The sequence below is a fragment of the Agelaius tricolor genome, unplaced genomic scaffold (genome assembly GCF_023055355.1).
Source record: "Agelaius tricolor isolate 1412-34295 unplaced genomic scaffold, bAgeTri1.0.p SCAF_6, whole genome shotgun sequence".
NCBI classification, from domain to species: Eukaryota; Metazoa; Chordata; class Aves; order Passeriformes; family Icteridae; genus Agelaius; species Agelaius tricolor.
In genome coordinates this window covers 32,309,621-32,337,363 of record NW_027269266.1, presented here as the reverse complement: position 1 = coordinate 32,337,363, position 27,743 = coordinate 32,309,621, and the positions used below count along the sequence as shown (strand labels likewise).

Genomic DNA, 27,743 nt, shown 5'->3' with positions numbered 1-27,743 from the left:
CTTGGCTTTTAAACCCTACATCAAGTTCTCTATTTCCCCACTTTTGGGCTTGGGGTTTTTTGTTGGGCTTTTTTGTGGTGGTACTGGACAGAGGTAGTAATTATGGATTTTCCCAGCTTCAGTTCTTCCTTGAACAATGTAATGCTTATAGGCTCATCCAAACTCTACTAGGCTTCTACACCAGCTACCATAAATTCTATGCTTGGTTTGGACAACTACCTAAAGAGAATCATAGGAGTATTTTCACAAGCAGGTTTGTGAAAGGAAATGGTAGAGAGTCATTGCTTACCACACATTTTAATCCTTTTTTAAAGCATTATTTTTCACAGAAGGAAATTAAATTGTTTTTGAAATGTTACCAAAAAAGCAAGTGCAACTTATCCCATTCTACTTACTGCCTGTTCTGTAAACTTGTTTACTTGTTTTTGAAGTTTTTGACATTCTTTGAATTTCTCTTTGTAATGGTCAGCAGCCATTTGTAGACGAAGCTTCAGATCTTCAACTTCTCTGCGCAGTTCCTGTTCCACTGCATTTGAAGCTTCCTTAAAAAAAAACCCAGAAACTGTTGTCCCTTTTGTTCAAATACCACTATTTCCTAAAAAGTATTTTTTCAATTAAAAAAGCATAATGCTCCATGTAAGTACTGAAGCTCCTGTTTTCTTTGTGGGAAAGAAAGGAATAGCACAAGCAGTAGAGCACAGAGAGAAGCAGAATATGAGCTGAACTTCATTCCAAGCAGGACACACTGAGGGATGTAAACAAGCACTGGTACAATGCCTGTTTAGAGGCAGGTAAAGAAGACTCTTATTTTATGGGTTCATTAATGTGTATCTAAAGTCTGAATGTATAGGAAAAGTCTGAACACCTTCCAGGGGGTGTTCCAGCTATCCTACAGGCAAGTATAGCCACACAGCCAAAGTGCACAGTCCACAACTATTCCCTCACACTCACCAGGTTTCACCTGGGAGCGGCTCCATGGCGCTGCTACACTGATACATGAGCTACACAAACCACATCCAGCAACCAGACACAGGCCATGCTTGGATACTTTCTGCTAACTGGAGGCATTCAGATGACTTGCTACTTCTTTCATGATACATTTCAAAGCACATTTCAAAACACAACTGAAACTCATAGGGAAAAAACATGCAATTCTTTGACATTTTAAAAATAATAGCTCTTTTGAGTGTTGTAATATTACAGTATTACTTTAATTGTGTTCAGCTCACTATATTTTCTTCTAATAGTTACATCATTACAGTAATCCTAGTAGCAAATAAATGCAATACAGTTGCAGTCACTGAAGACCCTTGCTAAAGCCAACCTTAATCAAAATGATGAAATATATGTTATCTCACTATACTTTTATCCATGACTAAGGTGAAGACAGTTTTCATTACATTAATATTTTTTATTCTTATAAGTACCTAAAGCAAATTAACTTTGATTACAAATACTGGAAGGACTTTTAAGAATTCAGACAGAATCTATCGATGACAAAAGAACATTATAAAACAACCCAAGTTTCTACCAATATATTTTCTTATTTGAATGAATATAATGTTACTGTGGTTCACTTAACAGAATTAAGACAGGGAGAGGATTCAAAATAACATAGATACTGCATTATTCTGTGAAAATAATCTGGGGAGAAGTAGATGTGAGTAAGAGCAGAAACCTCCTTTCTGACCAAACTTCTAAATCAGCTAACATGCACTTGATTTAAGGTAGTATATTGACTGCTGACAGAAAATTTGATAATTATTTGCACTAATCATCCAGAAACCTATTTTATTCCCAGTAAAGATTTTATAAATACAGATAAAACTTCAATACTAAAAATTTACCTGCTCATTTTTCAAAGTTGTGATTTTTATGAGTTCAGCTAAAGCTTCAGCAAGTTGCTTTTTGAATTTTTCATTTTCCAGCCGTGCACTGTGAAGATCTGCCATCGTCTTGTCCCGCACATTTACTGCATCACTCAGCTCTTTTGACATGAGAACAGCTTCTTGTTTGCTAGCCTGAATCTGATCCTCAGCTTTCCGGAGCTGCTCTTTCAAAATACTTGCCTCGTCCTAGGAAAGAGAAGAGATGGAAGAGAATCCATAATTTCTTAATTCAAAGCTTAAATAAAGGCTGGTAAAGGGATTAGAAATATCTGAAAGAAAAAGCAACATTTCCTGGTGGCTTTAGCAAATCTATTTAATCAAGAAGTCAGTACACAAGTACTACTTTCCCCACTTGTCTTCTCTCCCAGCGATGACGTGCAAATTTATTTCACCGTGAAATAAAGGCAAACTTTATTTCGTAGTGATATAGTTTCACCATTAAACAGAAGTTTCAATTCTGGATTTTTGTTGGAATTTCAGCTTCAGTTTTAAATGTATGACCAAAAAAAGTCTGCTTTCCATATCTCTGCTCTTATCACTGTAGGACTCCAGCATCAAAAGCAAAGTTCATCCCACAGAAATACACTGAAAGTATCAACAGTGCCTACAAATGGTTGATATAAAACACTGTAAAGCAGCTTTGGGATGTTTTTCTCACAGCTCTATTTCCCAAGATCTTGCACAACAAGCTTTCCAGAGGGAAGAGAGAACAAACAGTAATGAAGAGCAAGCTGCAGCATGTAGCACTAAGCACACAGGGCTACTCAAGAGCTAACTGACCAAGCTGAACTACCAGCCTCTCACTCCTCCAAGAAGGCCAGGATTACAAAATATAATTTTAATTTTTTTTTTTTTTTAAAGAAGCTACTATATAAAGCAGTCACTGCCTCTAGGGTCCCTGATGGCATAATCATTTTATTCTTGAGTCCAGACATAAATTCAGCTATCTCTAGTCCATTATTTGGTAATTTTTTTTAATATCATATAAGTTCAGAGGAATACCAATACATTTTGTAACCATTTCTGAAGATGTATAGACAAATAAATGCCCTGAAGTCCTGTCTCTTAGCTATTTTTACAGCACATGATACATTGGTAACATATTTCAGTTAATATCTGCAGTTTCACCATTTGAGATAAAAATATTAATGATCCCACCAGAAACACCAAAAGCAATTTAAGATTAATAAACTACATAAATGTTTGGTCGCTTCAGTACTAACACATATCCACTCCCTTCAAAATAAAACACAGTAGTAATTTAACATGTTCAGAAACAAAAAAGCAAGAAAGAGACTAAAATAAGATGTAACTTAAAGCTAGACAGTATGCCCTTTTTAAACTCTATGTCCATTCTCAACAGCACTACTTTTCCACTTCAATATTATATTCATAACTCATATTACTTTAAAACAATTTCTAGTCTTTTGAGATCCAAGTGGCTTTGCTGTGAAAAGATTGGCAAGATACACCAGAAAGATGCCTGTATAATCTGACTTTTCCATGCTGGCCTCAAAGACTATGCCTAAACTGACTGTCTAATTTGGCTCAACAGCATATTTGTAAAGCAAAACTCCCAGTAAATTTCATTATTGCCTATCACACTGCAGATCAGAGAACAATCTCATGGCGCAGAAACTGCATTCCTTTTGGATGAAATGGAGGATGATGTACCTCAGGAAAAAACACCTAATGGTTATTCTATTGTGGGTTTAGCCTGGCTGGATGCCAGGTGCCCACCAAAGCCACTCCACAATTCCCCTCCTCAGTTGGATAAGGGGGAGAATATAACAAAAGGCTTGTGGGTTGTGATGAGGACATGGAGAGATCACTTAGCAATTACTGTCATGGGCAAAACCAGAATCAACTTGGGGGGAAAATTAATCTAATTTATTACCAGTCAAATCAGAATAGGATAATGAGAAATAAAACCAAATCTTAACACACCCAGACCCCAACTCCTCTTTTCAAGTTCAACTTCACTCCCAAATTCTCTATCTCCTCTCTTCCAGCAGCCCAGCCAGGACGGGGAAGGGAAGCTCCAGTCAATTCATCACACCTTGCCTTTGCTGCTCCTTCCTCCTCAGGGGGAGGACTCCTCACTCTCTTCCTCTGCTCCAGTCCCTCCCATGGGAGGGGTCCCATAGGGTCCCTCCCAGGGGAGACACTCCTGTACAAACTTCAACACACATCCTTCCCCCAGGCTGCAGTTCTGCATGAACTGTTCCAGTGTAGGATCCCATCCATGGGGTGCAGTCCTCCAGGAACAGACAGCTCCAGCACAGGTCCCCTGTGGGGTCACAGGTCCTGCCAGCAAATCTGCTCCAGTGCAGAGTCACAGCTTTCTTCAGGCACATCCACCTTCTCCAGCATGGGGTCCTCCACAGGATGCAGGAGGCAGCCTGTCTCAACCAGGGTCTTCACCATGGGCTGCTCCAACACCTGGAACCTTTTGCCCTCCTTCGCTGACCCTGATGTCTGCAGAGTTCTGTCTCTCATGTTTTCACTCTTCAGCTGCAATTTCTCTCACACAGTCCCCCCCTCTCCCACAGTCCTCTTTAATCTGTTATCCCAGAGGTGCTGCCATCATCACCTGCAGGCTCAGCCTTGGCCAGTGATGGGTCCATTGGCTCTGTCAGGCATTGGCTGGTATCGGTTCTCAGGGGAAGCTTCTGGCAGCTTCTCACAGAAGCCACTCCTCACAGAAGCCACAACCAAAACCTACACAAACCCAGTATAGGCATCCATAGCACCCAACTAGAAGTAAGTCTGAAGTAATCCCATGTGGACCACAGACAGCATAAATATGAGTTCTTCAGCAATTTCACTCTCCTGTTACACCACACTGCTTGCTAACCACAGTGCTGCCACAGGGCACACAGGCACCTCTTCCTTCAAAACCCTACTGTCACTGCAGAGTTCTCAGCAGTGTAGCTCGACAGCACATTCACCTAAGGAGTCCTTCAGCAATCATTCCATGTCTCCTCTTTTCTTCTCCATCACCCTCTACAGTCTCAATGCAGCTACATTACAACTTTTTCTTCAACCTCCTTTCATTTTTCACGAAGCTAAAAGCAATGCAGGTGCAGACCACTTTTACTGAACTCAAAAATTACCTTTCCACACAGATAATCTCAGTTCATCACGTGAGACCTCAACCAGCTCAAAAGGTGCAATACTAGAACACATCTCAGTCTTTTCACCATTTTCTGCATCTACAGAGAACATCATAATCCTCATGCTCTTAGCCTATACCCTGGTGATTTCTTCAACTTCTTCCTTTCTTTTGTCAAGCACATACAACATTAGACATGTTTATTCAAATCAGGCCAATTATATTGAGTACTGCTTACCTTGTCTGATGAAGAGTGCAAAATAGCTTTCTTCATATTTTCTTTTTCAGCTATTAATAGCTGTAATCTGCCAACCTCCTCTTTATAATACGATATCATGTTTTCTTTGTTTGCATCCAAATTCTTAAACGTCTGGATTTCTTTTACTAGTTTGGTGTTTTCTATTTCTGTATTCTTCAAGTGTATCTGCAATGATGCTAAAACATGTCAAACTTCTTCCACGTTAGAACTACTGTTCACCTATCTATTTATGTGCTCACTAAATTCTAATCTATTCTAACTTGAGGCAGATTAGATCTGGTAACGAGAAAAATTAAATATTTGAAATTATCACTGCCCTCTTTCTGTCTAGAATTCTCTCTTCTTTCTGTCTAGAATCTGTCTAGCCTGAACTTTCTGTCTAGAATTCTCTCAGCATGGTCACCTAACAATAGCTCCACTCTACAGCTAGAAGTTAAAGCCCTAATTTCTCTCCACATCACATTAAGTTATTCAGAACTCACTCCTCTCCTCACAAATGCTGGACAACTAAGGACAAGCAAAAGAGAAATGACTTGAAGAAAACTAAAGAGAAATTAAACTTCCAGTAGTAACTGCCCATAGTCATCTAAGTAAACAGGTCTACATCAGAAATACTAATTTTCAATGACAGCAAACTCCTTCTAACAACTCTGCCTACAATAATGCAAAATAGCTCCTACACTCAAGTGTTTTCCACTCAGACCAGAAGATCCGTGTTATTTACAAAGGGATTCCAAGCTTGTAAAATATGCTTTGAGATTTTATAATCTAGGAACAGAAATAATCTTTTAAATACACTTGATCTGTTTCACACAACTTATGGATTTCATTATTTTAGCACATTATTTTTTTTCTGCTTTGGTGGGGAGGGAGGGTGGCAGTGTATTTTATTCTATATATGGGTGTCTCTCAACACCAGCAAAAGAAACAGGCCATGCCAGTAAAAACCAATGCAATAGAGAATCTACTAAAGCTTCTCAGTGTTATATACAAGGCTCAAGAAGAGGGATTTAGAAAACAAAGTCTGGAGAGAGAATTTAAATTACTAAGAAGTATTTTAGTTATGAAAAAGTGTGTTAAAGATGATCAGTTACTGGGTGATGCACTGCATAACTGAAGAATTTTCTCACTAGAATCTATTATTTTTTGTTACTGGGTCTGAGCTTTAATAAACTGGTGATTCATTCTCCTTCTTAGAGATCTTTTTATAACATGGTTGAATTCAGATGCTGTTTTCCTCATTCATTTTTATACAAAAACATCTATAACTATCTTAAAGATATGTTCACAGAAGTTACCCATTTCCTTTTTTCCTTAACGAATTCAATTTATTAGACTTCTCCATAAACCATTATTACCTTTATTTCAAACCACTTCATTCCAGTGTATACAGGTACATGTAATAAAGTTACCTTATAAAGTTCTTTTTCATCCTTTTCTGTCTTTAACACACATTCAAGTTGCTCCTTCTCAAGCATCACTTTCTTCAGTTTGTCCTTCAGACTAAAACATTGAAGAATTAATGGTACAGAACTATTAACACATATAATAAATATGTATTAATACTGTTAATGCATATAATAAATATTGTTAGTTAAAAAAAAAAAAACACCTCTGGGGAAAAAGAAGTAAAATAAGGAAGGTAAGGAACAAAAGACTAAGTACCTGTCTAACTCAGTTTCTTTTGCAATGGCTTTCTGAGTAACAGTCATGATATCTTCTTCAAGTTGGAGAACTTTTGAAGCAGTCTCATCATGCTTCTTCTTCAAGTCATTATTTTCCCTTTTAAAATCTTCTGATGCTTGAATATTTTCCTTTTAAAAAATGCACATAGAGGCCATTTAAAAATGTGATTCTTCAGAAGTAAAACATACTATTTGAATTAATGCCAAAATATGGCCATTAGATTTCTTCTCTTCCTTAAAATGTATAACTAGGCCATTTAAAGTATATATAAATAAATATATATTGACTATTTTTATGCACAGTTCATACATTAATAAGGGGTCAATAAGGAGTTTGTTTGGGCACAAGCATTCAGTTATTCAGAGCCTACCAAATACTTCAGAGTACAGAATAAACACATTATTTCGTATCTTTTGCCTATTTCCTTTAGACAAACAAACCACTAACTGTCTAGCTTAGAAAACAAAGAACTTTTATTTTTCTTTGTACTTGCTTTTACTTAAAAAGAAGACCTTGCATTTTTCCAGACAGTTACACCACAGTAGCAAACCACAGTAAAGACAACAGCAAGCAAAAGGAGAAACAAAACAAAACAAAATTCTGATTTAGAGCTGGTTACTACATGACATTCTCCTAGCTAGAACATACAGAATGTCTCACATAGCTCAAGGAAGCTCAGGTAACCATTGCAGGATTTATGGAAGCTGAGACAGAGGATAATGACAATACCCAAAACAGATTCCTTTGTCAGAAAACTGACAAATACAATATGGGAAATCCCTGTTAAGTATTGCATTTGTTATCTAATTACAGTAATGTCCATATTGTTCTAAGGCAATGGACAGCTGAATGCCATCTCCACTGCAGCAAAACAGCCATTTAAAGTCAAGTTATCTTAAATAAGTCTGAAAATGTGGGGTTTTTTTCAATATAACTATTTTGCTGAAAAAAATAGATAAGTAACACTAAAGTAAATCACACATACTGAGATAATATGCCACCTTTTTCTGATATTAAAGTACGATAAAGCTCAGCTTATTCCCAACCATGACAGTGACATGAATCAAAGTGTAAAACAAGGTCAAGACAGACTGACCAACACACCTAACTACAGCATGACTTAGCAGTGTTTGTGTAGCTACTAAGGTACAAGTTGTCTTTCTGCTCTAGATTTGGAAGATTATAGCACTACTTCATCTATTCATTTTTAAACAAAGCTCAATGCCCTGAAATAACAAGACTGTACTGTTACATCAAGAGAAACACATCAGCCAGACTTTACGAAGAACCCCTACTGACCAAATTCCAACCTAACAAACAATGTTTTAAGTACAATAAAATATAATGAGGACTGGGTTTAGTCATTAATTGTCAAGATACACTGTTCACAAGTATAATTAAGCCTCACTTTTACAAGCAACTAAACAGAAGTTTGAGCATTATGATTTTTTTTGGGGGGGAGGGGGTTGAGGGGTAGGCAGTATTGAATTGAGGAGTCGCAAATGTATCCAATGACTCACTTGCTACACACTAAACCAGCATGTAGATTTTTATTTTTGTTATATATGCTACATAAAAAAAGGACTAATATATTACTACTATTTGAACTCTGAATGGCTTTCTTATGTCTTAATATTAAAAATAATTTCAAGGGATCATGAATGTGCCATCTTTTTTTAAAAAGCAGCATTGGAGAAGATAACCCACAACTTTCATAAGTCTTTATTTTTTAAGAGCTACCTTGCAACCAAAAATACAAATACATGGCGTAACAAGGGCAGGATATTTTAATTAAAGTCAGTATTCCAAGTAAAACTTGCTATATAACCAGCAGCAACAACACACTCTATAATTGCTTGTCCTCCCCTAGTGCAGTGGAGACTAATTACTTGCTCCTGTTTTGAAAGCCTAGTATAGTAAAAAGTCTATTTCAATGCATATCTGTGTTTTCTCTAAACACCACTTTGGTATAACTGTAACTGTTGTAACCCAAGTGCCTTCAAAAGAATTTAATCTGATACATTATATATACAAACTGTACAAACAGTTCAAACAGGCTGCCAAAGGTAACATATATTAAAAGGAATTAATAGCCTGAAAAAAATTCTCTCCACAAACAGCATTACAATTGATGCTGCTTTGCTAGTTATTCTAAAGGGACATGGTACTAAAATGTGAAAGTTCCATACTTAACAGATTCTCACCTAATAAACTTGTTTAGATACAACTAAAGCCCTACAGTTTTTAAAGGAAAAAAAAAAGGATTAATTTTTAGAGACAACTTGTTATTTTACAGAATTCTTAGTAATTCAATTTAGATGCAGCAATCCCTAGTCCCATACACTGGTTACAGTGGTTTCAGAGCCTGTAAAATTTAAAATGAGTGCTCTTAGACTATTTTACAGGTAAAGTCAACTGTGTTTAGAAGGAGTCTAAAGGGGAAGAATATAATAAACACATCAAATAAATGTACAACCCCTCTTACAAAAAAGAGAATTACTTTCTGTAATCATTGCTTTAATTCATTTATCTTATCCGGTACATCTACCAATATTATGTATTTTCTTCCACCTTCTTAACAGAGGAATAAAAAAAGCTCAGCAAGAGCATGAATCATTTTAATGAACTGGTTTAAAAACACTCAATTTTAATGTTATTTTTAATCTAGTTACAAATGCAGCTACCCCATCTCCTTCCCTAGAGTTGCAACAGCCATAAGGGTAGAAGTGGGAAGCAAACTGCACCACAAGGGTCAAGAGTAAGCAACCAAAAATTACTTAAATCAGCTTTACTGCTGCAAAAGAAGCTACCAAAACAAAAACTCCTGTAACTACTAGGAGTCTCATTAGGAAAATGAAACAACAAAAATTCAATGAGCTCTAAATTTCCCTAGAATCAAAATTCCACTTTGAAAATCTTGATATACCTTCAGATAGGGAACAAGAAGAAATATGGGGGTTCCAAAATCTTTCCTGTTGTTCTAAAATGGCAGAAGATTTAAGACTGATTATTTTAAAAATAATTTTATAGTAATTCCATGTTACACTGTCCTCATAAAGCTATAATAAGCTCTACCTAAGGATATGCAAAGATCATGTCTGGGGTCATCCTTGAAACAGATTTAAAATCCATGTAATAAATAAATTTCCACTGCAAAAGGACTAATAATCTTTCCTTTGAGAATGGAATAGTCATAATATTTCTAAATTCTCATTTTTATAAGAGAATACCATGGCAAAAATCCCCACATTCAACAATGCCGAACATTCTTTCTCTACTTATTTCTTACTTCTAGTGGATTTTTACAACAGCAGTAAAACATTGCTGAGCAGAGTCTGGTTAATGGAATGGTACAGACATCCCTTCCTATGATTAGCACATACAAGACATTTGTCAAATATACTGAAGGTAGAGAGAGATCCAGCAGGCAGAATAAAATACTCAAAAAATACAATCCAAGACTATTTCCAGACATGACACCTTGCAGCATAGCAATGGTCAGCATGGCTTTTTATGTTTCATCCTCCTTTTCCATAACCTGCAGAACTCCATACCAACCTTTTCAAAATCATTCCACACCTAAAACATTCACCTTTGATTAATGGCTAGAATCTGCAGCCCCTTTTTTCACCTTTTAGAGAATGCATACACTGCAACAAAAAGGGGTGAGACGTTAAAAATGAGCTATGCAACTCACACTGAAGAGGTCAAATCACTAAATACAACGCAATATATTTAAAACCATTTTTTTAAAAAAAAAAAAAGCAAACAAACAAACACCAAAAAAGAAAGCAGCACCACCTTTCAGCTGGATTGATTTATCTGGATGCAATTTAATGTCAGAGGAACCATTAAACTTGATATCCTACAGAGAATTTAGGGGGCTTAGATCAATTATCTACAGGAGCCTTTTCTTTATTCCATTGACATCACAGCAGCTCCAACAGAACCATGTGAAACACTTGTCTGACATCATATTCTGTTTAAGGGCCTCTGAGTATAAATGATGAACACAACATAGCACCATTGCAGCCAGTGCAAAATCCAGGTCTGCCCATAACACATAACACGAAAGGTCTGAAAGAAAACCTCAAGTTGTAATTTTTCTTTCTAAAAAAAATTTAAGCATTCAGTAAAGTAAAAGAGCAAACCAGCTCCAAATAAAGTCAATGATATTAAGCTTTTATCCTTGTGACTACGACTTGTAATAGAAATACTGCTCTAAAAAACACTGCAGTCAATTCTGAAAATATAAGATGTCACAGTGGTAGTACTTTAACTAACATCATAAAGTGATCAAAACTACAAAACTAAGGTCTTTAAGGTCTACAAAACTAAGTCTGTAAGGGTTCATCTAAGTTACATCAGTCACTCAATTACTGTCATGAAGATTACAAACATGCAAGTTTTTGCAGGAGGCAGCTGAAGCATTTACATACACTATGATTTTGCAGCATGTATTTACATGTCAGAATGTTAATTTCTTAAAACATGCTATAATTTCACTATAAGCTATTGATTTTGCAAAGCCGTCTCCATGAATACATAATTTGAATTGTAGAATATCTCAAGTTACTATTTAATTTTCCAGTGAAATAATTTTCAATTGCCCAGTTTAAGAAATATTCACACACAGAACAGTGAAAAAACATGAAACAGGGTCTTCTCTTCATATGATGTTTATAGTACCCAAGGGTGCTGTAATTGCTGGTACTAACCTGAGCAAATTCTGAGTGTTTAATTTGTGTCTAAAATTAAATGAAACTGGGGGGAGGTTTGCTTTTTGGTCTGAGGGGCAGGTTGCCTTTTGGATGTTACTTTGTTACTTAATTTTTGGAGGTTTTTTTTCCCCTAAAACAATGCATCTTCCTGACTATCTGATTTTCATACACGCAGCACACATGAACAGTCTGAACAGAGCCTGGTCTAAATAGACAGTGAAAAAACAATTGATTCACTTACTTCTATGCACTCAGGCTGAACTGGGCACTTGCACTGCTTACTCATCCTGCTGACATTATCACACTGCACAACAGTCTTTTTTCACTATCTAAGCAGAGAGACTCTCCTTATAAAATGGCATCAAAAGCCAGCTTAAATGAATCCCTGATATTTGAATAAAATTCTCAAATAAATAAAGCTACCGTGCAGTTAGAGCCTGTCAGCAGAATGTGAATTTACATGGATGCCTTATAAAAATTCCCCATCAGATAGATGAATAAGCCCACTTTTAAAAAGTTAAATGGCAAACAAAATTTTAAAAAAGCATGAAAGAACAAGTTTATCAAGTCAGTAAATTCACTTCTGCGTCAATTTATGCCAGCATCATAAAAGAAACTCTATTCCAATGTTCACAAGATCAAAGGATGAACAGGCAGTCTTCAAATGCACTGCTTCTGACTCAAGCTAAACATAGAAACTACTGCCAGAGGACAGAGGAATAAGACTTGTCACTAGTCACATTAAAGAAATCAGTTTAGAAGTGCCCTCTTCCCACTAGAGGGAGACCAATGACTGCAAAAGCATCTTTTGCAAGCTCTGCTCTCTACAAAAGTACAAAATTGAATAGTTGCAGAGTATCAAAAGAATGACCAATGAAAGACACACAATGACTACTACATGCTTCTCTTCTTCAGCACAGTAAGATTGACTCTTAAAGCAGTAGGCAAGTGCACTGCTGCCACAGACCTTACACACAGTTTAAGCATACACAAAACTGGGAACACAAAAACTAAGAAGCATTCTTATTATGTACAGAGCTATACACATTTCATATTCATAATGTCTAAGATGAAGATTAGAAATATTCATATTATCATTTTCTAAACAAAAACACTAGGATTTTGTTCCATTTTTTTTTAAAGTTCGTTTCCTTCAATTTTTAAAAAGGAAAATATATGCAGATAAAAGCAGCATAATAATGTTATTCAACACACTAATTATGTACCAGTTTATGAAAGTAAACCAAAGGAAAAGTTGAAATATTAAAAGCAACCTGAAACAGTTCTGTAATCATGTATAATGTGTCATCTCTTAAGCAAAATAATCATAGTGTGTAACTACATCATTATTTTAACAGTGTTATATTGCTAGAGTTGCAAGTTGTATATATGGCATGATCCTAAATAAAAGTATGCTACCAGGGAACATCACCCTAGTGAAAACAAACTGAAACACTAACAGAAGGTTGTAAGAAAAAGATGTGACATTTCTGAAACATTTCCAATAATTTCGCATTTACTCTGAATTCCCACACAGAGTAGTAACAGATTAAGTTAAATCTTCACACTCAGTAAGAACTATTTTAATGTCATCTGGGGAAAAAAAATGTAGGAATGGTTTAACTGACATGAAAACTGCTGCAAAGGAATAGTATGCTCTCCTCTAACTGAAAATAGAGCAAGCCTATGGCAAGCCCTTTTCAAAAGGCTAAACGAGGGGGGCAGGAAATTTTCATACTTGGGAGCAGGAAAAAGGAAAGGCCACTTATACTCTCTCCAAACTGATTCTGTCAGAAGAACTACATACTGGATTAAGCAGGCCTTGGATAAGAGGAAAAAGATCAACCTAAAAGAAATAGAGTCTGAATTTGGCCCTCATCTTACAATCTCTCTTTAGCAGGGTGGGGTTATTAACACAACTTAGTGGTAATAAACCATAAGTACACACTAAAAAAGTGGGGCTGGACAGCATGTTCCCTCTGAGTGCAAACATTGACTAATGCAGAGCTGTATGTCTTGCAAATATCTTTTTTTCTGTGACAATGGCAACAACAAAAAAAATTTGTCTGCAGAATCATTCATGTGTTGAATACAATTTTTTTTATTAATGTGATAAAGCACTAAAAAAATTAACCAAATCTAAAAAAGCAAAAGCCTTTAGGGACAAGAGTGCAATAATGTGTTACAAGAAGATCTGTTTCAGTAACTCTAATAGCACATTATGACTTTATGCCTGAAGGTGTTTATTCCTCCTACCTTTGGTAGGAAATGACATGGCTATCTTTTAAGAAGGCAACACAAAACTGTTTATCTCCTGAATAGCAAGAGTACCTTAGCAAACCAAGTCTGTATTCTGCTGTAGCCATTAATTTCAAGTGCCACAAACACAGGGACTTTCCTATTTGTAAAACTCAAAAAATGGGAATCTTTTCAATACCTGAAAATATGCATAGATCCCAATAGTCAAGCCTCATGGAGCACTGATTGTATTACACCTGAACAGTCTCTTAAAAGACTGACCTACTTTAAGCTTATCTCTTCCAAATATTTTCCCCAACCACTTACAAAATACCCCAACTCAGCAAAAAGCAGACAAAGAAGACACCAGTTCCACTGCCCAAAATTCTGTAAGAGTAACTAGATGTGAAGAAAGACCATTTAATCAGGAGTAGGAGGGAAGCACTAATTGGGATTAGCTGTGGCATTGTCATGTCTATTTTAAGGAAGCAATGCTTCTACAGAAGCATTTCTCAATGATCCAAACTACTTCTGAGCTATTTCTGAAAACAAAGTACTGATAAAAATCAACACCAAAAAGAAGAAAGTTGTCTAAAGGCATATGAATAAAAAGAGGATTTAAATAGAACTGTTTTTTAAGGAAACACTTTCATATTAGGAACTTGAAGCTTTCCCATCTTCTATTTGTTATGCTGCACCAAAGTAAAGTAACTTATGTACTACAACCCCTAACTATACCATCCACATTCTGTTCAATTCAATTACAAAAATATAACGTAGCTGAACAATGGATTTGATCAAAAGACAAAACACATGAGGTAAGATACCCATATCATTTCCTCTGAAGAAAATAAGTAAGACTTTCAGAAATTGAGCAGATTGGCAAGTATTATGCATCTAGGGGTTCATAACTCCAGGGCTCCCTTATCACAATACACATGTAATAAGCATATTTTAGTTGCCAATACATTGGCAGCATAAAGAGCTCTGCCTCAATTAGGATCAATTACATGTGCCTGTACAGATATATCCACTTCCTTGACACATGAAATTACTGCTTTATAAACACAGTGCTTTGTACTACTGTAGATTTTTTTAGAACTTTTTGCACAAGCGGAAATATACTGTGTATTTCCTGATAGAAGTACTTGCAAAAACAAACAAAAAAAAAAGAATGCTGTTAAGAGATTGCACATGGGTTAATGTAATTTACTTTTACTTTTAACAGAAATACATTGCTATCAATTACAGCTGCCTTAAACTACAATGATAATAACATCCAGTATATACAATAATTATATTTTCTTGGCCTATTCTGTTTTATTAATTGTTGTTCATTTGTCTAATACACTCTAAAGTATATTGGAAGATTTTTTAAAGTAGAATTCCAAAAAGTTAAACCTTTGCCTAAGTTAAAGATTTTTTAAAATACAGATTTTAAATTCACTTACTACATATTTTGTGTATTAAAAGTTTGTAGAGCATAACTAATTCACATGCATATGAAAAAAGAGAACTAGAAACAAAAGAATAAAATAAAAAGCCCCCATAGTACTTAGTTAAAACAACCAGTCAAAGGCAAAAAAACGTATAAGCCAAGCCAAAAGAATGTGGCCCACACTAAGCACCTGTGAAGATTCTACTGTTATAGAAAATACAAATACATTCTGATTACTTATCACTTCTAAGATTATCCCCTGCAGTCTAATATAAAAACATCCAAATTAACACATTGCTTAGGTTCATTGCCAGCAACAACTACTCACATCACACAAAGAGCACTAGATTATCTGGGGACTGTGTCAAGGAGCTGCTCTGTAAGACCTGTCTTAGTGGTTAGCTGGAATGGGGGTGTTTTGTGGGGTTGTTTTGTTTGGATTTTTGGGTTTGGTTGATGCTTTATTTTTTTAAACAAGTCACAAGAAAAATAAAACCTAGGTACTGAAATTCAGCTGAGTGCTTCTAAGGAATCTTTAAATCAATCCATTAACACACTGTATGTATTCCCAGCAAACATATATTGCATAATCCTGAGATCTACTGCTGTATTTTGTGTACTGGGCTGGGGAGCAAGGAGAGTCAGTTATCTTTAGGACTGGAGAGCTACATATAAAGCACTGCTTATTAAAATTTCCAATGTTTAAAACATTAACTTACTGCACCTGATTTAGTAAATATTCACCTAATTTTCAGGAAAAACACTCAATTTATATTCTGCTTATATACATAAACAAATTAACACTTTTTCAACTCAGCAGATATGTTTGTTTTAAAAAGTGAAAAACAGACAACAGGAAAAAAATGCAAAACAAGACAGCATCAAATTCTTAGAGACAAAAAAAATTGTCTAAATTAGAAAACTTCCATAGTATTTTAGCCAGGCAAAGAGCTACATCAGCCTCAGGTCAGATATCTATTTGTTGCTAAATACAAGTGAGAAGTTTGTCACACTGCATTCCCTCTTCATGAAAATACAAGGCCAAAGCAGAACAACAATAGTAGATTTAAAAAAAGAGACAGTAAAAAACACAAACTCAAACATTCCTGAAATTAAGTTCTATTTGCTAAATTCTGGTATCTTAGAGGCAAAACTAGATTAGAGAAGTTCACTGCAAAATGTGAGAAAGCACTGAGATGTTTTTGTTCCTATGCAGTCCTTGCGTGACAGCAATCAGAATCCCATTTCAGAAATTGTTCTAAAATGGAATTGTAAAGCTAACATGGATTGGAACTGACAGTTGTTTTCAAACATTTTTTTAAATAAGAGCCTCAAGGGACAATGAACAGTAGCTATGTAGCTCACTCAGATTTATCCACCAAACTTATATGATCTGTAAATCAATGAAACGTGAATTTATATCCTTCTTTCATTGATTTGTGCTAGTTCTCCCATCCATGTGAAATTAAAATCACTTTTTAATAGAAAAAAATTTTTTTCTGAACGACATCTTATCATTCCTTTTCTCCTTAGCCAACACCCCAGTCCATTTCATTCACTGTTCAAAAGTATACTACAAAGCACTAACATTTTCAAGTTCTCTCAAAAAATTCCTATTAAAGATGTATGACACAGGACTGTTGACATGTACATACTAGTTTCTAGAAATAGTCTATTAACTGCTGTCCACAGCTAAATTATGTAGGTTTCATTACTTCAAATTTGTCCATGTCACCACCTCCCTCCCACATGTTTTTAATCTTCTCCTAGAAGTTGGGTTTTTTAAAAAGCAGCAGCTTAAAAATAGATTAGGTCCAACTTTTAGGTGCCCTTTTTATAGTATTTGATTTCCTCCTTACCACATGAGAATTTCAAATTAAGCTGGCTTTGGTTTAGGCTACATTTACATCTTCACTATTGATTAACACTTTAAACAGATTTTTAGCTTTATGGTTTTTTTTCCTTTTGAATTGTGACACCTTTTAAGAGAAGACAGTTACTAGCTACTTTTCACTATTTACACACCTTGGCAGAAGCATTCTCTGTTGATCTTTGCTTTTCATACCAAAAATTGTTACCATTTTGTTCTGTGTTCTATGCAATTATTCCCTAAGGAGAGGGTTTTTTTAAAAGCTTTCCTCCATTTTAAATTAATGTAAGCAAACTTTAAATTATCAACTACTTTCCACTATGAATTCCACAGTTAAATATCAAACATCTGGTAACAGTTGTCATCGATTATCTTACCAAGCCTGGTAACAAAAGCTTTAAATATTTTAGCCATTTTATGACATAAAAGGAATAGTGGCAGGAGGTTAATAGGAACTGACCTATTCTAGTGTAAATGTCTATCTAACTCCTGAGGGGTTTTGATAGCTGATTTTCACAGTTTGACTGGTTCTTGAAAAAGCAGTAATACAGACATTATGAGTCAGTTTTAATCAGTTAAACAACTAACCTTTTGCTCTGCTTGCAGTTGTTCACATCTCTGCTTTTCATGGTTAAGTTCTTTTTCCAGTTGTTCAACTTGATCTCTGAGTTGTGTAGTTTCCTTTTCCAGAACAGAAGTTACCTTTAACAGCTCTTCCTTTTCTTTTATTATTTTTTCAATTTTAAACTGTAAAAAAAAAATAAAATAAAATAAAATAAAATAATGGGGTTTGGTAATTTTTCTCCCCTTCATTCCAATCAAACAAGTGGATAAGTAATTACTCCAGTGTTTGAGCAGAAATACAAACTGTGTGTTCCCCGTTTAGGTCATTACAGTTTTTCCCTTATTCTCAAATTTCTGAAGTTTAATTGCTTTTACTGCATAGTACCAGACTACCATTAGATAGCATACTTTGCAGTGTCCTGATTTATCCTCAATTTTTCTTTCCTTAAATGAAGCACCTTTACTGCTCCCAAGTGACAGCAACTGTGGAAGAGCTAATTCTGATGATGACAGCTTGGTAAAAAAATGACAGCTGACTCTAGAGACACACATTCTCTCTACAGCAGTATCTGAGGAATTTCTTGAGAGAAATGAATATGCACGTACACCCCACACCCCACAAACACCTGAAAAGTAAACCCTGGAACATGAAAAGTAAGCCCTGTGCCCTTTCACCTAAAGGGAGTTTATAAAAAAGTCAAGAAGACTATTTAGTAAGGCCTATAGTAACAGAACAAAGGGTGAAGGTTTTAAACTAAAAGAGGATAAATTCAGATTAAAGGAAGAAACTTTTATGATGAAGGTGTTGAAATACTAGAAAGGGTTGCCAAGAGAGGTGGTAGATGCAACACCCTTGGAAAAGTTGAAGGTCAGGCTGAACGGGGCTGTGAGCAACCTGATCTAGCTGGAGATGACCCCACTCACTTCAGGGGGCTGGAGTATATGACATTATATAGTTCCTTCCAACCCAAACCATTCTATAGTTCTATAAACAAAGATCATAAAAAATACTTGAGAACTTATTTAATTTTACAAGTACATATCTGAAAAGCAAAAATATTCCAGATGTATCTCTGTACTAAACTTCTCATCCCTAAATTTTGAATGCCATTAATCAAATACATGCACGTATGTGCCTAGATGCACCTAACAGGATAAAATGTTTGATGCCAAAGTAAGAGAACTGCACTGAACAATTTTCCAAGAAGCAATTCAAACATATGTTTGCTTGGGTTTCTTTTTTGTTTGTTTGGATTTAAACAGGGTTCAGCCTACAAGCAGCAACAAGCGAAAGTAAAACACCTTGACTCTGGATATACAAACACAAGACCAATCACATCTCTCTAGCAAAGAATACGTTGCATAGAAAACTGCTTTAAATAAAATAAGAGCTACTCTAATATATTTAGGCACCTGCAATTATTCAGCTCAGTCTCCAGGGCTCTTATCTTGGGCAAAAATAAAAGTATACTGATTCCATAACTCTTTTTCCTTACAAGCACCACATCACACAAAGGGTACCTTCCCCCCCTCCAGTTAGTTGGTGACTACAGATGTGAGAGAAGGGCAGTATCTACTCTTATGTTTCTCTGTCCACTCTTAGTGCTATACACTTTTACATCTTGATTTGTTTAACCTGTAAATGTTCTGAACTTCAACCAAATACTATTGAACAAGTCAGAAATATATACATTACACAAACACATGCAGGTCTTTTCCTACTAGTCGTTCCTACTAGTTTTTCCTTGTGTGTATATAGTACAAAAAGAAATAGCATTTTAAGAATTTTTGTATCAAACCTCAAGAAGTCCAGCTTTCGTGGTCACCACTAACATATCAGAGTTTCCTTCATCTTCCATAGTGAGCAATTCTTCAACAGGAGAAGAGGTACGAAACTGGAAAGGTGTGCTTGCTCCACGGATTTCTCCTTTGTAAGTCACGTAACAAAACTGATAAAATTCTCCATCATCATTTGGTAGATAATATCCTATCAAAACAAATTAACATTTGAAGAAATATTCTACACAAGCTTACAAGTCCCCATCTGCAGACAGATTACCACATCATGTTTGACTTACAGATTTCATGCTCATTGCATCAGTATGGCATAAATATACCATCAAAACAGCAGAAAGAAAAAGTCATCCTATTGAGTAACCTTCATCCCCAGCAATTTCTACTAACATTTAAGACAAAGATTAAACAGTTAGGCAACAGCTGCTGTATGTACACATCACCTCACAAACATCAGGTAATAGCTGCTGCATATACATTCATGAAACAGAATCATTGGCAATCAGATGCCATGAAGTTGCATCATGCCCACATTATCGTGTGACTGCTGTACAGTCACAGAACAGAGAGTAACTGGTTTTTTGGCCTTGAAATACATACACAAGCAAATGCAACAGAAAAAGACAAAATAATATGCAATGACAAGACATCTGCAACTTCACCAGGACCACTTGTACACAGGGTTTTGATGCTGTTTTGGGGGGCAGGGGTTTGTGAGACAAACATCCTTTTTTTTGCTATTTTTTAATGCCAAAGCACAGAAACGTTCTGAATGGATGACACTAGCTGAAAGAGAAGAGCCTGGAATTTAACAAAGAGCTTATTTTTTAAATTGAAAACAATTCTTCTAGATTTTACAAGGTAAGAATAAATCCTCTTTCTTGAAGCTGTGTAATGGTACATGGTGTAAGCAAATTATTTGAGAAGAATTTCTGTGTGACTATCCAACTGTTGTCCACTGAAGTTTCAAGCCTCTTGCATGACCCAGATTCATAGAGTAAGATTTATCAATGTTAAACAATAATTTCAAGAACTATTGACATTTTAACCTTTATTAGTATATTCAAGACCCACACTTTACCCCATTTGCTGGTAAGAAAACCAGCCAGTTTTATTCAGAATACTTATTTTTGGATCCTGTAGCCAGCCTGAGGATAATACTAACACAATAAACCCTCACCTAGTCTTCAGTCCAGTAGGTGATGTCACCCATTTCAGCTCTTATTTCACCACATTTCAATCTTCTCCCTTTCTAACTTTATCATTAACTTTTCACTTCATCATTCAACTTTCATTCCAGATTCCTGGAAGTCTTTTCCCGGTTCTCTTAGCTACCTTTCCTAGAAATAGTAAAACATTACATCTGCTGTATAGACAACACTTGTATCAAGAACTTCATGTTTCCATTAGTCTTGTACTTTATTAACAGTCGCTCATGGAATAGTATCTGAATCTCAAAACATCAGGATTCATGCTTTTAGGCTTGGCTACACTTTCCTATATAGCACTGTAGTTCAATTTACCTGATTCAGTGCTTAAGTAAGGTGAAACTATGCAGAAATAAATGCAGAACGATCTACATTGCTGCTTCAGCACATTTCAATATTGGTTCAGACAACCTGATTTTGAAACTACTGTAAGTCTTTTTTCTTGTTCTAACATGTACTGGAGAAACAGATTTCTGATTATTTTCTTCCAGCACAATTACTTGATCATAAAAAAAACAACCACATCTAACATGCTGCACAACATTTACTATTTAGCTCAGATAATTAAGCTCCTGTAAGCTCTGCTGATCTCATCTCAGCAACATTAAAATATCTTGCCAAACACAACCAGGAGACTGTTTGAATGGAGATTCAATCTGGCAGCTCCATAAAAGTGGAGATCTGTCAGGATGGAATGTAACAGATGAGACAGAGACACTTGGTCTCTTAATGTGTGGTAAAATTTCTATGTAGAAAGGACTGATAATGGCAGTTCTACTGAACAAAACAGTTCTACTCTTCTAGATCACTTCTTATTTCAGTCCAACCCAATTTCATTTATTAAGCGAACTTTGGCAACTGTAAAAGAAACTAATGATTTCCTTCCACTTTCTACAGAGCACACACACTTTTCAATCAGCTTCAAGGTTATAAAATGGTTATCAGGTTATCAGACCATGTGGATATGATCATCATTGAAAGCACCAGAAAAAAAAAAAGACCTGGCAAGAGAAAGAACTGAACTCATCAAAGCTATCACTATTTGCAGCTTTATTAAGACAACAAGCTAATAAAGTCATCATTTCAGGACTTCAATTATTTAATTTTTTGTATGTTTTAAGCAATAAACACACACACAAACAAAGACTAAGGCAAGGACTGGGAAATAAATCAGGTAATAGTTGCTGCAAGTAAAAAAGAAGGTAAGATTGTACATAACATTCTGTTTGTATGCAGAAAAGCATTAATTTCGTGGAGGTCCTCCTTTCACATGAAATGTTCAATGTGTGTAGATTTTTAACATTTGTCATCTCCTGTGGCAACAAGTTCTGCCTGTTGACTGTGTTATAAAAGTATCATATCTACCTCCACTTTGAACTTGTCACTTGGTAGCTTACATCAATGGTTCCTATTTTTTTGGATATATAGAATGGTTAATCCAATCATGCCATGGGTAGCTGATTTTAGAGACATCAGTCACTTCACATTACTTTCCTTGCCCAGCCTGGAAGACCTGGCAGAAGGAAGTCTGGAAGGTCACTTTGTCAGGCTTCCCACTCAAGAGGCTGTTGTCAGCACCTGAGATTACTGTGGCTGTGCCTAATCAACTATATGGAATTCTCATCCTTCCAAACCAGGATACCTGTTCAAGAGCTACACTACCCCCTCATGGTAAAAATGCTCTTCCTAATGTCAGACATTAGCCTCCCATGTCATAACCCATAGCCATTGTCTTTTTTTCCATTTAAGAAGTGTGGCTCTCATCTTTGCAACTCCACACCTTTACAGAGAAACTATTTCTTTATTTTGATCTCCTTTGTTGCACTTTACTAGACCTGTTTACAGACTGCAAAGGGGAGGGAGAGGATATGACTTGTGCGCTGTTGAAAATGTAGCCATACTATAGACTTGTACAGTGGTATAACATTTTCTGGTTTGTTCCTTATTCTTTTCTTAAAAGCCTCAGATATTTCCATCAATTCCTTGCAGCAAAAAGTCCCTTGCAACTCTATGACTACTCTGAACTTTGATGAAACCACCATCTACACTATTTATTCTTTGACAAGAATCATTTCACATCGATAATGTTTAATCTCCAGAGACTAAGGACTCTATAAAGACACAATGCACACTAAGAGAGGCCAAGATTAAAAAGAACCTGCTGATCGTTAAACAAAGTCACTTATTGTATTTTAATAGTTTCCAGCAGAGCTTCTCTATCAGTCATGAATATCTGCCATTACTATGTAAAAAACATACTAAGTCACATACTTTTCCTTACAATTTTCCTTGACATCTAAAATAAGACTAAACTTCCCACAGTGAAATGTTGAAAATTATCCTCCAATTTATCTTTTTTAAACTCCAGAACTGTTATACAATGCTCAAGCACCTACATGAACCGATAAGTATTTAAAAAGCTGAGTAGGCTGGAAAATACAAAGACACTGCCTTATACTCACCTTGGAAAGTCAGCACACAGTTAACAGTTGATCCTTCCACATAATTTTCTGGCATAGGTGACCAAAGAAACGTGTAATAATCTCTTGCCGTACTCCAACCAACCTAAAATTATATAAACCACCAAAAAAAAGAATTTTAAAAAAATTAAAAAGAAAGAGAAAACATTAAACAGAAGAATTTGATATACACAGTTAAGATATCACAGTCTGGCCTTTACAACATAGTGTAATATGCATATTTCTGCTTCAAAACGTAATGAAAAGATACTTAACAATGTTTACAAATCAGGAATATTTTAACAAGCATGTCAAAGATTTAGCATTAATTTTATTAAGCTTGTTACCTAAGGCAGTAAATGGGTCTAAGGCAATAAAAGGATCTATATAAAGTAAAGCACCAGACAGTTTTCACTATATGTTAAACTATTTTTTTTCTATAAAGATACACATTTCTATATTTAAAGTCCAAAAATATTAACTCCTGATTTTATAATGAAATTTCCTTAGTGTACATTCTGCCAATGTTGACTCTCTTGTGTCCACAGTCCAACTGGTTCATCAGAAACTAAAAAGGAAGGGGAAAAAGAAAAGCTTTCTATGCCACTGAAAAGATCACAATTGACACTTGAATTTTTTTGACAACTTCTGCAATGCTAAAGACCAGCATTTCACTGAATGCTAAAACTCTCTCATACATACACACTATGTCAGGAAAGAAAAAACACAGATCTGCATGAAAACATAACTCAGCAAAGTCAGCACAGTCTTCTGCACACTTCAAAACACCTCAGCTTTCAGAGTTTTCCTAAGAGTGCAGTTCTGTAAGTGGTGACCCACTGGCACAGGTTGCTCAGAGAAGCTGTGGAGGCCCCACCTCTGGAAGTGTTCAAGGTCAGGCTGGATGGAGCTCTGAGCAACCTGGTCTAGTGAGAGGGGTCCCTGCCCTTAGCAGGAGGGTTGAAACTCCATCTTCTTTAACATCCCTTCCAACCCAGGCCATTCTATGAGCCTGTGATTCTCCTCCCTGAAGACATACATACCAACAGGCCTGAAATACATTCAACTAAACCAGAAAGCCAAAGCAACTACTGTAAAGCAATAGATATTAATAATAGCATAATGGTAAAGGAAAAGAAGAAGTATATCTGATTTATTCCACAGATGAAATAAAAATACCAAAACCTTATGAATCGCTAGGTGTCAAACAGTTTATCAGTAACTGGAAATACATGGAAGAATTAAGATATAGAAAGGGAATAAATTGTTTCCCAATTTTTATCAGGTAAGACTGTATCAAGAGACCAAATACCCACACAAAACCACACAACCAAGAAAAGATTAAGTTAACAATCGTGATTTTCATTGCTTCAATAGGCAACATTTCCAAACTCCAGGTGTAGAATTCTTTCTTTATAAAGAATACAATTCAGAAGTATTAACAGCTGGGGTTTTAAAGGAATTTTCAATTAAAAAAGAAAAAAAAAAAGGAGAACATGTTTAGATAGGCAAAGAGATCACCAGAGGCAAAAGTAATTCAATAGCAAAGCAGCAATTATATATGTATATAGGCAAACATTTCATGTATGCAAATTAATACACAGCACTAATTTTAAAAATTCTGAATAGATTATTCCATAGATATCCATGCACTTCTTCGCTTTTTATTAAGAAGTATGGAAGAAACTAATGTTGAAGATGATGAAGACCTTTTTATATTCTAAAAAAACACAGATTAACAACAGTGAAACCAGATGAAATTCTCATTACTTTTGTAAGGCAACACTTATTGAAGAGAAGCAGAGCAGATGCTCAACACATCTGCTGGAATGGAATCATCTACCAGATCTTAAGCCTACTCCTATCAAAGAAGAGTTCTATGATATCTCCTATCAAGCAGCTTTTTAAAATGTCAATGAAATGAGACTTCCTGGGGTTGTTGTTCCCACAGTTTTAAATATCTCAGAAACAACATGGAAAACTCTTCCAGTAACTTGAAGGTAGTAAAAGCAACTTTTTCTCGAAAAAAGTTCACAGGAAACATTTCGCAAATTTTCATATTAGTCATGTCTTCAAATCCAACTCAGATGTTACTACCTTTTTTTTTTTTTTCCTGAACTTGCTTTTACTTCAGAAAAGAGAAGCATATACCATTATTTGCTGTCCTAAACTAAAGCACACTGCTTTCTAAATTTAGCTCACGGTGACTGAAAAGTCATCATCTTTTTCGTTTCAGAAAAGAAACTAAATTATCACTGTATAGAACTGAAATAATCTTTTTATCTGTTAAAAACCAGAATATGCACACACTGCTTTTAATGCTATTTTCATGACTAAAATAACTTTCTTCCTTCTGATAACTAACACTGGAAAACAGAGAAAAAACAAAACATTCACACAGTGAACATAAACACGAAAATAGACAGTTTATTCCTGGAATTCCATCTTTTTATATTTTTCTTAGATATCACATATTGATTCATAAATTTAGCGATTTATCCTGAAACTAAAAGTTATTTTTATCAATACTCTACCTGTAGTAGTAATCAACAAAAAGTTTTTTTTTAGTTCATTTAAAACTTTAGCCATACTGATACAAACAAAAAATTACATAGAAAACAAATAACTCTCCTGGTCTGTTTCTCAACAGGTTCTGTATTTTTAAGTATAACTGTAATCTGTGGACTGCTAGTAAAGAGAAAATTGTGACACATCAAGAGCTAGCAGGGAATACCCAAGGAAGTTTACCCCACAAGTATTTTCTGTAACAATTCCCCACATTTCCTGTCATCCATCATCTCTTTCCCCTGTGTGAGGCACGCTGTCTTACATTCTTATGATCATGACAATTCCGTCCCTTCTCAAAGGGCACCAGCAAGACATCAGCAGGTATGCATTGCCCAACAGCTCTTATCACTGCACAGAATTTGAGAAAATTAGGGTTTTCCCTGCTACACGTTGCACGTGTCAAAATGTGACAATGCAGAGAAGGAAGTATGAATAAATGTCATCTTCCTCACAGCTTAATACATTTCAAAAGGGGAAGGTGAGTATTCTGCAGCAAAGCAAATTAACTTAGTAACATTTTTCAACATCCTTCCTACATAACAATAAATATAATTAAATTTAACAGGGTTATTTCTTAGATGGCACAAGCAAGAAGCAAAGCCACATAATGATATGATGAGAATAAAATAAAAACAAATTTAAGCAATCCATGTTTTAGGTGTAGGATGTAGGTATTTAAAAAAAATCTGTTATTTTATCAACAGGTTTTAATAAACTTTCACTTTAGTACTTTGTATCTTTTGTCAATATTCTGTTTAATAAGCCTAGTATGGAGTACACAGTGCTTCCAAACTACAAAATACTATACTACATACATACATATACATAGTCATAAGCTTCTCTATGGCAACAGGTTATATTATCACAGATACAAGACTACAGCACACACTGGATGGCTCAGCAGTGATTTAAATGTGATCTTTGACATAGATATTTCTTTCAGCTCAGAAAGAAAACCAATAGATGTCTAAACTTTAACTAGGGTTAACACTATATAAAAAAAAATTAACACCACTTAAGAGAAAGTAAATAAAAATTGAGAAACTAAACTAGTGGCAAAAGCTACGAAAGAAATCAACAAAAAGTGAAAAATATGTAGAGAAGATGGGAATAGTCATCAGCAGCTCCACAGTGAGTTTCTATGATAAATAAAACCCTGTAGCTTTGGAAGCAAAACAAAGAGCACCCTCAGAAACATGGGGCATATTAGCTTAGAAAAATAGTTTCATTTCAGAATCAGAAAAGTTAGACTATTTGTCTTACTGCTGATGATACCAACAAAACCTACTACCAATAATATAGACCATCTTCTAGATTAGTCTCTGAAATGGGAGAGGAGTCCAGATCCTCCACAAGAACCCACTCGATGCAAACACCTTACCTGTACTACACTGACAGGAGGAAAATGGAGAATTATCAGGTCGATAAGAACAAGAGTTTGACTATTTCAACTGCCAAAACAGCTGATATAAGTAACACTGAGCACCTCTTCTCATGAAAACATTATATTGAAAACAAACAAATGCTTGTTAGAATGATTTGAAAATTTCATTCCTGCATTTGAAATTCAAAATAATGAAAAAAAGCCACTGAGAGAAATTATGTCCATTATAAAAATATATTTAAAATAAGTCTTCAATAATACTGTATAATTTTTCATTCCCTTAATTTATTAAGCAAGTTCTAAAAATTTATGAAAATTATGAATATTTATGAAGCTCCAAACATATTTATTTACTTTAATAATTAGAACTTAACAGCTGTTAAAAGATGGTAACAAGGGGAAAGATGTGGAAACCCACACAATTCTTGTTGAAGACTCATGTGAAGTTAACAGATCTATTTTGGTATGAAGAACACATTCTTAAACCAAAGTTAAAGTTAACTTTACATATCAGTTGAAAAAAAACAACCAACCAAAAAAAACCCACCAT

At 35.3% G+C, this 27,743-nt stretch overlaps 1 protein-coding gene across 3 annotated transcripts in view; it reads right to left on the bottom strand.

Annotated features, from left to right (window-relative positions):
* The window catches only part of TAX1BP1 (Tax1 binding protein 1), a 55,748-nt gene that overhangs the window by 16,059 nt on the left and 11,946 nt on the right, over positions 1 to 27,743 (bottom strand). For 2 of the 3 annotated variants that reach the window (XM_071429250.1, XM_071429252.1), the window contains exons 3-10: positions 23,245 to 23,347; positions 19,580 to 19,767; positions 17,805 to 17,963; positions 6,929 to 7,077; positions 6,676 to 6,766; positions 5,243 to 5,428; positions 1,848 to 2,075; positions 396 to 542 (exon numbers count right to left, since the gene is read on the bottom strand). In XM_071429250.1, the coding sequence (XP_071285351.1) occupies positions 396 to 542; positions 1,848 to 2,075; positions 5,243 to 5,428; positions 6,676 to 6,766; positions 6,929 to 7,077; positions 17,805 to 17,963; positions 19,580 to 19,767; positions 23,245 to 23,347 (1,251 nt within the window). The remainder of the gene's footprint in view (positions 1 to 395; positions 543 to 1,847; positions 2,076 to 5,242; positions 5,429 to 6,675; positions 6,767 to 6,928; positions 7,078 to 17,804; positions 17,964 to 19,579; positions 19,768 to 23,244; positions 23,348 to 27,743) is intronic. The other variant, XM_071429251.1, reaches the window with a different exon arrangement.